The 15,610-nt window shown below is 34.1% G+C and overlaps 4 protein-coding genes across 4 annotated transcripts in view; all 4 read right to left on the bottom strand.

Annotated features, from left to right (window-relative positions):
* The window catches only part of LOC105961405 (superoxide dismutase [Cu-Zn]), an 87,331-nt gene that overhangs the window by 63,564 nt on the left and 8,157 nt on the right, over positions 1-15,610 (bottom strand). The window lies entirely within an intron of this gene.
* Positions 22-3,700, bottom strand: LOC105961328 (serine/threonine-protein kinase PBL27). Its single transcript, XM_012985564.2, has 5 exons — positions 3,012-3,700; positions 2,356-2,552; positions 2,060-2,249; positions 1,194-1,585; positions 22-836 (listed from the first exon to the last, which is right to left on the bottom strand). Exons 1-5 carry the CDS (start codon positions 3,157-3,159, stop codon positions 228-230), a joined length of 1,536 nt encoding a protein of 511 aa, XP_012841018.2. The 5' UTR covers positions 3,160-3,700; the 3' UTR covers positions 22-227.
* Positions 4,871-7,157, bottom strand: OTP82 (Tetratricopeptide repeat (TPR)-like superfamily protein). Its single transcript, XM_012985544.2, has one exon. The coding sequence runs from the start codon at positions 7,116-7,118 to the stop codon at positions 4,908-4,910; it is 2,211 nt and encodes a 736-aa protein (XP_012840998.2). The 5' UTR covers positions 7,119-7,157; the 3' UTR covers positions 4,871-4,907.
* Positions 14,354-14,973, bottom strand: LOC105962484 (monothiol glutaredoxin-S10). The gene has a single exon (XM_012986799.2). It carries the CDS (start codon positions 14,857-14,859, stop codon positions 14,548-14,550), a length of 312 nt encoding a protein of 103 aa, XP_012842253.1. The 5' UTR covers positions 14,860-14,973; the 3' UTR covers positions 14,354-14,547.

The raw sequence follows: 15,610 nt of genomic DNA, 5'->3' as shown, positions 1-15,610 counted from the left end.
CTAAGGACTTCATGCAGAAAATTTGGAGCCAAAATTTCAGATATACTTTTCCCAATTTCTCTTCCCCATGTTCCAACAAAAACCTACATACATAGATTAACATTTTGCTTACAACTTTTCTCCAATATAATAAGCAAATGATTACCCAGAATAACCTTTCATTCTTCCTTTCGTTTTCGACGAATTACAAGACTATTTTCCCTCAGCTAGAGACATCGATACTTACATCATTCGTTTGTGCCATCAAAGCTGCCAGCACCGTTCGTCCTCTTTCTCTCTCTCCAATTCTCACCCCACACCTTTGCTAAAGCCACCGCCCTTTCTCTCTCTAGATCCCTGTTCCTCAAAGCCTCTCTCCCTCTCCCCGCACTAGCCGGGCTATCCCTCTGAGAATCGGGCCTCTCCGATTCCTCCGAACCCCACTTACTGCGGGACCCACCTCCGGTTTCGACCTTCCGCAACTCGCCAAACTCCCTCCCGGAACCTCTCTTCCTTGAATCGGGCGAATTCTTGTGAATCGAAGGGGACCCACGTTGGGAATCATCATCCAAGCCGTCCGTTCCTTCGGACGTGTTCCTCCGTCCGTCTCTGTGCCGAGGTGTAGGTGGACCACCGGCTTTGTTGCTCTGTGGGGCGTTTGGATCGTAAATTTGCGACGCTAGATAGGACAAAGCGGTCACAACGTCTCCTATTAGAGGCCTTGTGGCGGCTTGCTCTTGCAAGCACATTGCCGCCACTGCGAGTGCTTGATATAGTCCACGCATTGGGTAGTGGCCTTTTAGTAGTGGATCCGCCATTTTCGGAAACTTCCTTCGATCCTTGAAAAGTGGCCGTGCCTTAAGTTGACCAAAAAGAAATAGCAAGTGAAGAAGATTATTCAGTGCACATTCATGCATTTTATATGTTGTATAATATAATAAATATGGGTTTATTGCATTCAACACCTCTGTTTTCTCTAATTGCTAAAAAAAACTCCCCGTATAATTTTATTAGCAAAATCCCTCCTATGATTCATTTTTTTTAAGCAGATTGCTCCCAAAAAACTCCCTATTTAAGAGTTGTTTGCTTAAAAAATGCAATACAGGGAGCTTTTGTTAAATTAATTACAACACAGGGAGTTTTTTAGCCATTCGATATAACACAGGGGTACTAAACGTAATAAACTGTAGTAAATAAATAGATACGACACATACCCATGCAACGAGATTATGTTCCCCTGCTTCACGAGTATTATCAATAGCCTTTCGACCGGTGATGAGTTCGAGGAAGACAACTCCGAAACTGTAAACATCGGATTTCAAAGTGAGTTGACCGGTCATGGCATATTCCGGAGCACAATATCCGTAAGTACCCATAACCCTAGTAGAGACGTGTGTTTTATCCCCAACGGGACCCAGTTTTGCAAGACCGAAATCGGATAATTTAGGGGAATATTCCTCGTCGAGAAGGATATTGGAAGATTTTAAATCCCTGTATATGACAGGTGGATTTGCTTTGTCGTGCAGATATTCTAATCCCTTTGCTGCTCCAGCAGCTATCTTCATTCTCGTGTTCCAGTCTAAAGGCTCTTTATCCGGTGGACGATCTGCATATATATAGACGTAATATTAAATAATTAACGAGTAGAGAAATCGAAAAGGCATAGGACTAATCTTCGCACGGGGTGTAGTACTAGTGTTTGAAAAAAAGGGATTTTTTTTTCAAATTACTTAAATCGATTTTGTATAAAGAAGTTCTTCGATATAAAGAAGTTCTTCGATACAAAGAAGTTCCACAGTGCCTAATTTCTTCGACTTTAAATTTAAATAATAAGAATTATTCAACCTAAAAAATGCCACATTGAGTTCATATATTTGATTGCAAATGTACGAGCAAATGTACAATAATTTCCTCCCGAACAACATTACTAATTCAGGGTTATCTTCACCTAAAACCGACACTAATCTTCCAACTATATATCAACTTGTGGATTATTTAGAACACGAGAATGTCAATAAAGAAATATAATAACAAAATAAAATAATAATAATAATAATAATAATAATAATAATAATCTAACCGTGTAAATGGTCTTCTAGAGATCCCAAAGGCATATACTCATACACAAGCAAACGTTGATCCCCGTCAGCACAATATCCAATCAAATTAACGAGATTTGGATGATGCAATAAGCTTAGCATGAGAACCTCCACTAGAAATTCTCTATTCCCTTGAAGCCCATTTCTGTCAAGTTGCTTAACCGCAACCACCTACTTATACGTAAGCATTTTCCAAAACGATGACCATTTTCTTATTCGGTTTTTCAAATTGAAAAAAAAAAAAAATTATTTCAGATCATAAACATCAAATACTTACCTGTCCGGTGCTTTCGAGACGGCCTTTGTAGACTCGACCAAAACCACCTTCACCGAGTAAGGATTCTGGTCGAAAGTTCTTTGTTGCTGCAGCAAGTTCGCGAAATGTAAACGTTTGTGCAGCGATGTGGGCAGTCGGCTCTTTCGGAATACCTATTTCTTTTTTAGAATCACTACTATTTCGAGCTCTCGATTTCTCTATTAAAAAATATATTCAAAAAAAAAATTAGTTAATCTCACTTTACATATTTCATCCCCATTTAACATCTTACCAAGAAAAAAAACGATATCTCGGTACAATTACATTCCGATATTTGGAGTGCCTTAGTTGGCTTAATTGTGCAATGTTGAATACAAATGTACCAAATTCTACGAAATTTCGAGTTCCAAATCTACCAGTAACTCGTTAAAGAATCCGGGTTTCGTTCAAACCCCTAAAATAACGAACCCATCTACCGAACCACAACGAAGCAAGAATCGAACAATAGCAAATAAATCTGAACCCACAAAATTCCTCAAAATCACAAAAAAAAATTGAAAAACCCTACAGATCAAGAAGAAGAACAGATCTCCAATTCAAATTCAATCAGACACAATTATCAAATCCCTCAAAAATTAAATTAATATTATACAAAATTAATAGTAAAATTAAGGTACCTGAGCTCAACCTACTGACATTGCTATTAGAATTAGCAGCAGAACCTTCTTTAAAAGATTCCTTTCTGGATACTTCCTTCACACCATTGTTACTATTACTAATTCCTTCACTATTTGATGATCTGAAGCAGGGGAAACACCCACCCATATCAACTCAATACAACGAACCCACCTCGAAATTCCCTCTCTATATCTATATCTGTATCTATATATGTATGTATCTATTTTCTTGCGCGCAGATTTTGCAACCCCATTTGGTTAAAAATCCAATCTTTAGCCATGAGCGAACTCGTGGATCATTCCCAGTTAACTCGGAAACTCGAGATCAGTACACTGGTTGTTGTAAGATGGAAGAAGATCGACAAAATCGAAGGAAATCTTGAATTTTTTTTACAAGAAAAAGGGGGAAGAGGTAGGAAGAAGAAGTAGCGAAATCAATAAATACAATTGAATAAAGAAAAAAAGCTAAAAAATAAAAAAATTGATGTAGCTCGAGAAGTGTGGGGTTTATATATCTGAGAAACGAAGAAATGTGATGGCAGTGAAAGTCAAAAATGGCTGGATTTTTTTATTTTATTTATTTTTTATTTTTATTTAATTTTTTCGGTGATGTTAAATATTTGTTACAGCGGAATTAGGTGAATCTTGACTGCATAATCCTTCTTGGGACTGCGCAATGTGTGTACACTATTTGAAGGGTATGGATGGTATTTAATATTTATGGGGAAATTAATTATAGGGTAAATTTCAAATTACGAAAAACCCCCCTTATGTTTGGGTAATTATAATCATCTCCCTTAACTATGAATTTTCTTGCATGTTTGTCTTTATGGTGTCGAATTCAATAGAATCTTCTAGATTAAGTGGGGTGTTCTCTAGTTTGTACTCGTTTTGTGCAAAAAGTCAGTTTATGATGCACCGCAATCTGATATTTACAAGCCAAGAGACACATCTTATGATCATCTTGTTTCAAAATGTGGAGTTCGAATGTGGTAAAACGAGTACAAACTGGAGAATATTTCACATAATCTAGAAGATTTCATTAAATTTGAAATCGCAAGGATGAACGTTTAAGAAGATTCATAGTTGAGTGGAATGATTGTAATTACTCAAACATGAGAGGAGTTTTTATAATTTAATCTTACTTTAGAGGGTTGCCGAAATTTACCCTAAATTATAATCTTATATCATTTTCTTTTCTCTTTTGGTGAAAAATATAATCCTATATGAGATATGAAGAGTTATCTACATATAAAAGTAGATAACTATTAGTTTTTACTCTTAAAGTATTTTTCTTTTCACCTAAGTTGAATTCAAACTCTTAAAATGAACTCCGTTAGTTTTTAGTTGAAGTTTGTCACATATAATTAACATAATTTGTATAAAAACTATTTCGTATAAATCAAAATTGAATCTAAAAGCTAGAGGGCATAATTTGTATGAAATAGCTTCCCTTATACCCTTGTCAAAATTAGTTTGACATCAAAAGTATGTGACATTCCTACAATTGCTCAATTACGTCTGCGGAATGAATGCGTAACCAGTGCATCGCACGTTGAGAAATACTAATTTTAAATAATATGAAGATTTTATACGTGAAAAATTAAAACATAATTTTCGAATTCCACCGATTTTTATCGAACTTTTTTTTTCTTAGCCTAACTTTTTTCCTTTTGTTGTTGGACAGCCGCCTAGATTGTCTTGGCCTAACACTTGTCTGGCTAATTTACAATTGTATTCCTTTTAAATTAAATCTTTACCTCTTTCTATCATATTTAGTGCAATTCTACCATGACAAGTTTTTAGCCCTTTCTTCTAACTGATGATTCTGTGTATTCTAGAATGTTCCAAACTGCTACTTTTCGAAAAATAAAAAAAAAATCTTTTTTTCTTTTTTTACCAATAGTCCATGCAAGAACAAGAACCATCCTTAAAACGATGAAAACGGCTCCTATCCCTAGCAATAATCTCCCGACCGTACACCTTCGATATCAACTTCGTCGCAGAATGGCAATTCCCACAAACCCTAAGATTCTTCACGATCCTTAAAGTTGTACCTGGTTTTGTACTAATCAACCCGAAAGCAATAGCCAACTTCTCGCTATGCTCGCACAAAACACCTTCTTTCAACTCTTCATCAACGTCGTAGTACACCTCGGAAGTATCCGGAACATGCCCTGCCTTTTCAAGAACCGTATCGATTTCATCGAGCATCATATATATTTCTTCGCTCCTCAAATGCGTTCGATCGCTCACAAGAAACTCGTGCACAGCGCCATCCACTTCAATGGAAGTCGAGCCCGGGACCTTCTTCATTCCCTTGTCTTTGAGCAGCGTCCTAATTCTCGCCACCTCATCCCATTTGCCAGCTCGTGCGTATATGTTCGATAATAGAATGTAAGAGCCGGGATTGTTGGGTTCGATTTTGAAGAGCTTTTCAGCAGCAAATTCGCCCAGCTCGAGATTTTTATGGATTCTGCATGCACCGAGAATCGAACCCCATATAGCTCCGTCGGGTTCAATTTCCATTCCTTCGACTAATTCCATTGCTTCTTCGAACAATCCCGCTCTTCCTAAAAGATCGATCATGCATCCATAATGTTGCAATTGAGGAGAGATGTTGTAATCTTGGACCATCGACTTGAAAATTTGACGGCCAAGATCTACCAAACCCGCGTGGCAACAAGCCGATAGAACACTGACGAAGGTGATTTCGTCCGGTTTGAATAATCCTTCTTTAGCCATTTTCGAGAAAAGCTCGATCGCATTACTTGCATCTCCATGCATAGCTAGCCCAGATATCATGGCATTCCAAGAAGCCAAGCTTTTGGTTTTCGTACCGTAAAAGATTTGTTTTGCAGCTTCGATATTTCCACATTTAGCGTACATGTTTATGAGGCTTGTCCAAAGAGTCTCGTTCGGGAAATCGTGATAATGCTTTTCGATATAAGTATGCATCCATTTACCAAGGTCGAGGGCGCCTAATTGTGCACAAGCTGGAATAATATTCAAGAAAGTCACATCGTTCGGCTCTACTTTGTTTAGCTGGAGCAGACGAAACATTTCAAGGGCGTTTTTGTACTCGCTCATATGTGTATACCCACCAATCATAACATTCCACGAGACAATATCTTTTTCTTTTATACCATCGAACAATTTCCTCGCCGTGTGAAGATTGCCGCATTTTGCATACATATCAATCATTGCATTAACGAGCTGAAGATTCGAATCGAGCCGGTTTTCTTCGATCCACAATTTAATCCAATCACCAGTTTCAATATCTCCCACACGAGCACATGCAGAAAGAACGCTCAACAACGTGCTCACATCGGGAGCAACTTCCGCATTTCTCATCTCTCGAAACAAACTCAAAGCCTCATCAAATTTACCAATCTGAGCATATCCAGATATCATAGCATTCCAAGACACAACATCTCTCACAGGAATTTCATCGAACAGCTCGCGTGCTCTATCAACATAGCCTCTCGACAAGTACCCCGTGATCAACGCCGTAAACGACACCGCATCTCTAAGAGGACTTTTATCAAACACCATCCTTGCGTCCTCCAAATCCCCATGGTGAGCGTACATGTTGATAAGTGAAGTATGCACATAAACATCGCTGTCAAGACCGAACTTAAAAACATGGCCGTGAACTTGCTTCCCTGTCTGCGCCGTCGGAAACTTCGTGCAAGATTTAAGAAGAAACGGAAACGTGTAAGAATTCGGTTCGAGACCCAAAAACAACATCTTTACATAGCAATTCAGAGCTGATTTGGGCACAGAGCCAAGAGAATATCCGCGGATCATCATATTGTAGATAACGTGATTTGGGTTGTGGATAGAATCGAAGATCGAAACGGCGTAGGAAAGATTTCCGTAAGGGCTCACCGCGCAAAAATCGATCAATTTGCTTACAGCAAATTGAGTGTTGTGGAGGCCGAATTTGATGAAGTGGGAATGGATTTGTTTGAAGGTTTTTATACTTCTGCATTTGGAGAGAAGAGAGAGAGATGGGTTTTCTTTGAGGAGTTCGTATGGCGGATCGGTGGATGAAGGAAGGAAGTGTAGCAGATTGGATGATGATGATGCTATTACACTTGCCATACATTTTTTTCATTTTCTGAAGAAACCAAATTTAATATCCAAGATAAACTATAAAATCGCTTTTTCCTGGATGAAATCGCTTTTTTGTTAGATGAAATCGCTTTTTGGGATGAAAGCGCTTTTCACCAACCACGTTTCTTGTTATTCCAAAATATCTCTCACGTTTTTAAACCATTTCTATTTTTTTTTTAAATTGAGTATTTTTTATTATTGTATGCTTGAAAAAAAATGATTCAAGACATTTTTTTATAGGGGTCATTAGCAATACACCCCTCATTTAGATAAAAACTAGTGATATGTCCATACAATAATTCTTTCTTTGTGAAAACCCCCTAGAATATTTATTTCCAATCTTACCCCTCTAGTAGTGTATCACGTTTTTTTTATAATTATCCAGTAATTTCGAAATCCCTATTAATGAGGCACCTAATCCCGCTAATTAGGCTTAATTATATATTTTCCCTAATTTATCTCAATTATTCCTTTTTTCTCTCTTTCCATAACAATTTAATTCCTAAAAATCTGTTCCAAATTCCTAAAAAATTGCTACGAAATCAAAAAAATAAAAATAAAAAATAATCGGATTTTATTATTTTTATTTTTTATTTTTATATTATTTTTGGACTTTATTCAGTCATTTTGAATTTATTTTTAATTTTAATATTTTTTAATAAAAATATCATTTTAATTTTTTTTTAAAACTTTTTTTAAACAAAAAATTGAAATTTTTCTCTCAACAGGTTTGCAACGCCGAATATGACTATGGTTGAATATGACTATATATGACTATAAACTGTAGTCATATTCTTTCTTTATATTGTTGTTTTTTACATTTTGAACTTAAAAGTTCCGATTATATGGCATAGTGATGTTTACCAAATCATATAAAACAACGAAGATTCCCTATTATTTACGAAAACAATTCAATCAACATCCACACAAAAAATCACAATTTGAATCTTGTTATTAGAAGTCAACTTGAATAGTCATATTCGAAAAATATATTAAATATGACTATAGTCATATTCGAATATGGCTATAGTCATGTTACTACTGCTGTTCAGATCTGGAAAAAAAATCGAAAAATACATAAATAAAGATAGAAAAATAACGAGACAGAGGGCGAGGTCTTCATACACAAAATCACCCTGGCATATCTTCACCCCAAACGACCCTCCATACTTTAACAGAATCATCAAGGTTGACGACATGATGTGCAGCACTACAAAAAAACATGAGAATGTGACTACAATGTGACTACCGAATTGTGATACTTTCACAATTTATATCCGGAGCTAGGGGGCACCAAATTCAATCTCCTCCGTACAGTATATAAAAATATATACTCTGAATACTCTATCCAAATTTAGGCCACATCCAACGGTTCAATTGTACAAAAAACGCGTCCAATCTAGCTGCCATGAATTATTCAGTAACAAAAACCAGCAGCGAGTTTTAAGATCCAATCTATATTCAGAGAAGTCTGATTCCGATCTCCACCGTTCATAAGTTATATTTATGTGTTACGAATCATGTGTAAAAATATCAACCCGATCCGATGGTTAGATCTTCCGATCTGGTCTCTGCACGAAAACTGTTGCATCTCAAAAACTTGATTTTTCTCCTTTTTTTTCGTTCGCTCTTCGGAAGGAGAATCAAACCCGGCGCCGGCGCCGTGTGCGGCTGAGTGGTGTCCATTGGCGAGTGATGGAGGATTATGGGCTGAAGAAGAAAAAAAAAAAAAGAGAAGTTGCGTGAGAAATAGAGAGAGAATGAAAGAGAGATATATGGAGAGAATTAATGTAATCCTACAATTACGTGAGACGGTTATGGAAAATAAATATTGCAATTATTTTAAAAACTACTGATAAGGGTAGTTCCGTCTTATTAAAGTTGTTGAGGGGGGTTTCACTAATTAAGATTGGTCTTTAGGTGTGGGCAAAAGTCTTAAAAGTCAAATGAGTTTAACTCATAATATTTATGGTTTGAGGGGGTTTTGCATATTTCCCCTTTTTTATAATTCTAACTAAAATTGTCGACTAAATTGACTCGGAATTGAACTAATAAACACATTTCGTTCACTTTCGAGGCTATTTTTTTTTTCTGAAAATTTAATTTAAAAATGTGCACGTTTGACTTTTGAGTAGTAATTTCTCGAACTTTTATGTGCCTTTCTTTATTTTCTTTTTATATGATTTAATAATTAACTGATAATATTTATTTGAGTAAAAATTGCATGAACATATGAAAATTTCTAATTCCAACATGACTAAATATATATAATTACATAGCTTTTTTTTTTTTTTTTTTTTTTTAATATTTACACGTTTTGCTGTCCTACTTTTTCGAATAAGCCATTTTCTTTTTTGTGTGTTCGTTTTTACTTTCCACATTTCGCCGGTTCCGCGCATTCGTATCTACAAAACAAAGTTATTAAGATTAAATACCAATATATATATATATATATATATATATATATATATATATATATATATATATATATATATATATATATATATATATATATATATATATATATATATATATATATATATATATATATATATATATCCTTTTATATATGGAGACTAACCCCTTAGACCATCTCCAATGGAGATGGGGGTGGGTAGGGGTGGGGAGACAAAACCACCTCCAATGGAGGTGGGTAATGGGAAAATGGGTGGGTAGAAGGGAGGGGAGAGTTTGCCTTGAGCTGCCCCCTTCCATCTCACTTGCTGGAAGGCGACGTGTAATTAACTCTCTTCCTTTTTTTTTTCTTTTTTTTTTTTTTCTTTTCTTTTTCTTCTCTCTTTTACATGTAAAATTTATTTATTTTTTATTTTCTTTGTCTTTTGTATTTATTTTTTATAGGGGTAAGTATAGATAAATCCCCAAATACAAACTTAAAGCGCGAATCAGTCCCTACAGATGTTTTATAGGTGGATCAGTCCCTACTGCAGAGTTTCACATGCAGTTCAGTCCCTATGTTTATATTATTATATTATTTTTTTCTCTCTCTGTCTCTCTCTTCATTTAAGTTTTCTCTCTCTTCCTTTTTTCTTTCTTTTCTCTTTCCTCTTTCCTCTCTTTCTCTTTCTCTTTTCTATTTTCTTTCCTTGCTCCATTCCAATTCAAAACTCAATTTTCAGCTATTTTTCTTTAAACAACAAATGAAAAGGCGCAAGAAAAAACTCGTGAAGAAAACAAAATGAAAAGAGGAAAGAGACCCATTCTTGAAGAATTGTGAAGGGGAAGAAACACGATTTGATTTTCTTTTTCTAGTCACATATTTAAAAGATGTTTGATAGTTGATATAGGTTCTGAGAAAGACGCTTCTTATTATTTTTTGAAACATTTTGTGTTTTATGTGACTGCAGTAGTATATGTCGTATTAAACAATAGTATTGCTAGTGTGGTTGGATGGTGTTGAAATAAGAGATGAAAAGTACTAGTATTGCTAGTCATGTAGTAGAATAAATACGTTAACATAGCTGTCTTACGTCTAGAATCAGGTATATTTGGTTCAGTGGTGAAGTACGTGTTGTCTAAGTGAGTATCATGTCGGCATTTTGAGGCATTTTGAACTCTAAACGCAACACCATTGTTCATCAATCTTAAAATAGTCATTTAAAATATATTTTATGTCCCTCGCACACTCACTAATCACTAAATTTATTATGAAATTGGTACAATTCAATTCATTATAATTATGGTAGAATTTATTCTACATAGAAATGAATGCATTACACCAGTGATGCTCGCGTTGTCCATTCATAGAGTACGCTTCTTTCAATGAAAAAATAGATGTTCTCCATTTATATGGTACGCTTGCTTTATATATATTATTTTGGAACCAATGCAACAATATAAACTCATTTTCTTAGGCATTCCTTCATTTTATGACTAATTACATGAAATGAGATAACGTGGGAATCCATCAACATCAATTATGGTAAGATTTGAGAAAAATACTAGTTCTACATACAAGTCTTGTACTATATGTGAATATCATGTAGGAAATCAAACACATTTGTGGACTCCAAACGTAACATCAATGTTCACCATACTTAAAATACTCATCTAAAACATAATTTATGCATCTCCCATACTAATTCATCATTAAAGTGTCAAGGAAATTGGTTCAACTCAATTTATCACAAAATATAGTATGTTTTGTTCCACAAATTATAAGTACAATGTATAAACTGGTAAAGTTAGAGTTATTGATGCATATAGTATTGTGAGTTTATTCATAAAGTATATGTTGTCCATTCATATTGTATTGTTACATTCCTTATATTATTGTGGGGCCAATGCATGCATATAATATCATTTTAAGACTATTAACATGAAATGAGATGATGTAGGAGTTGATCAACATAGATTATGGGAACATTTGAGGGCAATTTTAGCTCTACGCATGAGCCTATACACTTATATGAGTATCATGTAATAAATCCAACACATTTAGGGTATCTTGTACACTTATATGAGTATCATGTATGAAATTCAATATATTTATGGCATTTTGTACTCCAAACGCAACAATAATGCTCACCAACCTTAACATACACATCTAAAACATAATTTATGCATCTCCTATACTAATTGATCATTAAAGTGTCATGGAAATCGGTATAACTCAATTCATCACAAACTATAGTCCGATGTGTGAAACACGTAAGTACAGTGAATACACATGTGAAGTACATGTCTAGAATTGACACGTATCTTCAAATAAACTAGAAAATATGTGTTGTTCATTAGTATGGTACGCTTATATTATTTATATTAATTTGTGGCCAAGTCAACCATATAAACTCAACTCATAACACAATATAGTACCATGACTTCAACATGTAAGTACAATTCATCAAAATATATGGTACAATATTTTCAATATAAAGTACGAGTAGAGCTGACCAATAATATTGTTAGCTATATAAAAGGACATATTCCTGCAACTACATACACATAATTACAATTATATCAAATATAATCCACTATAAAGTTCCACTACTAGTACTTCCAATACTCTCTTTCAACACCATCCAAATGCACTAGGAATACCACTATTGCATATGGCATAAACTACAACATCACCAAGAGTAATACAATAAACCTTTCTCCCATTTCCTATATCAAAGTCATCAAACATCATACATCAAATCCTTGCTAGGACTAAAAATTCTTTGGGAACATGCTAAAATCGCCGAAGAATAATACGGAAGAGAAGAGTGTTCAAAATCGACAATAAATAAATGATCTTTACAAACTCGAACAACAAAATAACAGATGTTGGAACCGAGTTAATGATTAGGGGAGACAAGTCAAATCTTATTTCTTCTCCTTCACCATTCTTCGAAAATGGGTCTCTTTCCTCTTTTCTTTTTGTTTTTTTTCTTATTCTACTACATTGGTTCTTCCTTTTCTTTGTTCTTGTTGCTTCATTTGTATTGATTTAGGAGTTTGTTTTCTTGCGCATTTTCGTGTTCATTTTCGTTTGTTGTTTGAAGAAAAATAAGATAAATTGAATTGGAACGGGCAAGAAAAGGAGAGAGAGAAGAGACATAGAAAAAGAGGAAAGAGGAAAGAGAGAAGAAAGAGAAAAGTAAGAGAGAGAAAATGAAAAAGTATGTAATTTCAGATTAAAGTAAAGGGTATTTTAGAATTTTCACTTGCCTCTAGGGACTAAACTGCATGTGAAACTTTGCATTAGGGACTGATACGTCTATGAAACGTCTGTAGGGACTGATCCGCACTTTAAGTTTGTGTTTGGGGATTTATATGTACTTACCCCTTTTTTATATTATATCATTATTTTATTTTATTTTATTTATTTAATTACATAATTTAATATCACATAATTTCAATAAAATCAACACTTGTAAATAAAAGACTTTTAATATTTTTTCATTTCTTTTCTTTTATTTTTTTATTTCCTTTTAAATTATATCTTTATTCGTAATTTTATTATTATTTTATTTTGTTTCTTTATATGATTTTATTTTGTTTCTTTATTTAGTTTTATTTTATTTTATTTTTTAATATAGTTCTTTTATAATTGTAAAAATTAGAAAAAACAACAAATACGATTATTTTACTTTTTATTATAAATTTGAAATAACAACATAATTTTAATAAAACCAAACACTTAATTTGTAAATAAAAATCTAAGTAAAATTATTACATATTTCCATTGTGTCTTGCCCACACATGAGCTATTAAATCAATTTTTTTTCAATTATTGAATTAGTTGAAGATTATTTCTTTACTTTTATTTGAATATTGTATTATTATAATTAAATTATTATTATTACTATTATTATTATTATTATTATTTATTATCATTATTTTTATTATTAATTATTATTAGTACTAATTATTATTAATTATTAGTTATTAATATTAATAATAATAATATTATTATTATTGTTATTATTATTTTTTTATTATTATAGTGGTGAGAGTGGGGATTGGAAAAAAAGTAATAAAAGACCGAACGGTTGGAAACGACGTAGGTAGAGGTTGAGGGAGGGGGAGGGGAGGGGAGGGGAAACCCCCCTCTCCATTGGAGATGCTCTTAGTGAATAAGGAGTGCATCAAAGAATATATCTTTTGTTTGCTGATAGGGCCACTCTATCACACAAAGCAAAGAGGGGTGTTTTAGGCATAATTATTAGGTTTCTTTTATATATACATATAACCCCCAAGAGTCTTGAAGGGTCACAGATAGTGACAGCACAATTTCAAGAATATATGTATATATACAGACACATATATCTATATATGTAACCCAATGTCATTTCAGTTTGGTTTTTTTAGTTATGAACAGGGAATATATATATATACATATATTCATTCCTCCACTGCAATAAAATGATGACATCATCATCTTGATTCTTGAAGAATCAGATTGAATTCGAGCCACGTCGAAGTTTTCGAATTTCAAATTAAAGGCTGATGATTCCACAACAAGCATGTGATGCTGTTTTCGTTTCATCTTGATAACTCAGAATCTTCACATTCTTATGCCATGTTTTTAAATTTCAGAATCGGTTTTTTTTTTCCGACCGAAAAGTAGCCTACCTATCATTTTCCGTCTCCACTTACTTTGCGATACGTATATATAATCGAATACAATACGTATATATAACTAGTGATCGATTCTCTAAACCCTATCTTTAATAGCATGCGTTACGATAACTATCTTGAAAAAAAGAGCCACGTCAATATATACTTCACAAATTAAAACTCGATTTAATTTGGATGCATGTATAAAGAGTTTTACAACTTATCCCTTCATACAGTACTTAAAAGCCGCGCGCGATCCTACCCAAAAAAAAAAAAAAAAAAAAAACGAAAAGTTTCGGTACAATTTGTTTTGTGGTTTCTTACATTTTTTTTCTTTTATTATAACTAGTGAATACTAAAGCCATAAGGCTCCGGCATCTTTAAGCATCTTCTTGAGGGAGCCGTTGAGCTGATGTGTCATAACGGTATTGGCTGATCCGACGAGTTTACCGCCGATAAAAACAGCTGGAACGGTTGGACCACTGCAGCCTAGTTTCATAAGGGCCCACTCCATTTCTTTTCCCCTTGAATCCTCGTCGAGCTCGTGGATCAAAGGGCTTACGCCTTGATCGTAGAACAGTCTCTTTATTGCATGGCACATGCAGCAACTACTCTTGCTGAATATCACCACTGCTTTCTGCGAAGATATGTTTGCTATCCGATCCATTTTCGATCAAATTCAAACTTCAAAAAAAAAAAAAAAGAAATTCGCAAAAAAATATGTATAAATATACTTCGAAAAAGAGAAGATTGAATGAGAGAGTTTTTATTGTGATGGTAAATATATGCGTCGACGCATTGTGTATTTATAGAGCTTCGACAAGTGAGGGTTTTAGTGAAGGGTGGGAAAAAAGGGATTGATTTAAAAGAAAAAATAAAGAAGAAGGTTCTTTTAGATAAGTGGATATATTCTAATTAAATGTCACAGAAAAGGAGATTCACATACATGCAGTGATTAAATAATATTATGAGATTATATAGTACGGTATAACTTTTTTTTTCGATTCGAGTCGACTTTATGTGTGGATAGAAGGCGGGCTACGTGGTGCGCCTCGTAATTATGTCAACTTTGATATTCGAGGAAAACGATAGATGAGAATATTTTACAGAACATACAGTTAGGCATATATATATGTATGTATAGAAGCTACTAGCTAGTGTTATAAGTGGACACACACACACACAGTAGCATGCATGCATGCATCAGCTGATGGTGATCCATTTGCAAACATCCTGAATGCGTGTGTGTGTGTGTGTGTGTGTGTCTACGTATGGACCACATATGACATGTATACATGTCAGACAGATGATAAGTTCAAAGGATATATCAAGACAATTTTGCTGTCATTATTTATGACGTCATAAATTAAATAATTAGGGCTTCCATGCACACACACAAACATACTCTCTCTCACACA

Source organism: Erythranthe guttata, chromosome 14 (genome assembly GCF_056151865.1).
Source record: "Erythranthe guttata isolate IM_541 chromosome 14, IM_541, whole genome shotgun sequence".
Classification (NCBI taxonomy): Eukaryota; Viridiplantae; Streptophyta; class Magnoliopsida; order Lamiales; family Phrymaceae; genus Erythranthe; species Erythranthe guttata.
This window is presented reverse-complemented; position numbering and strand designations above follow the sequence as displayed.

Excerpts from the sequence above, each read along its gene's own strand:
- OTP82 (XM_012985544.2), bottom strand. The coding sequence starts at position 7,118 with ATGGCAAGTGTAATAGCATCATCATCATCCAATCTGCTACACTTCCTT.
- LOC105961328 (XM_012985564.2), bottom strand. The coding sequence starts at position 3,159 with ATGGGTGGGTGTTTCCCCTGCTTCAGATCATCAAATAGTGAAGGAATT. Across the intron at positions 2,553-3,011 it reads TGTCAGTAGGTTGAGCTCAG|AGAAATCGAGAGCTCGAAAT; the intron begins GTACCTTAATTT and ends ATTTTTTAATAG. Across the intron at positions 1,586-2,059 it reads TCTAGAAGACCATTTACACG|ATCGTCCACCGGATAAAGAG; the intron begins GTTAGATTATTA and ends ATATATATGCAG.
- LOC105962484 (XM_012986799.2), bottom strand. The coding sequence starts at position 14,859 with ATGGATCGGATAGCAAACATATCTTCGCAGAAAGCAGTGGTGATATTC.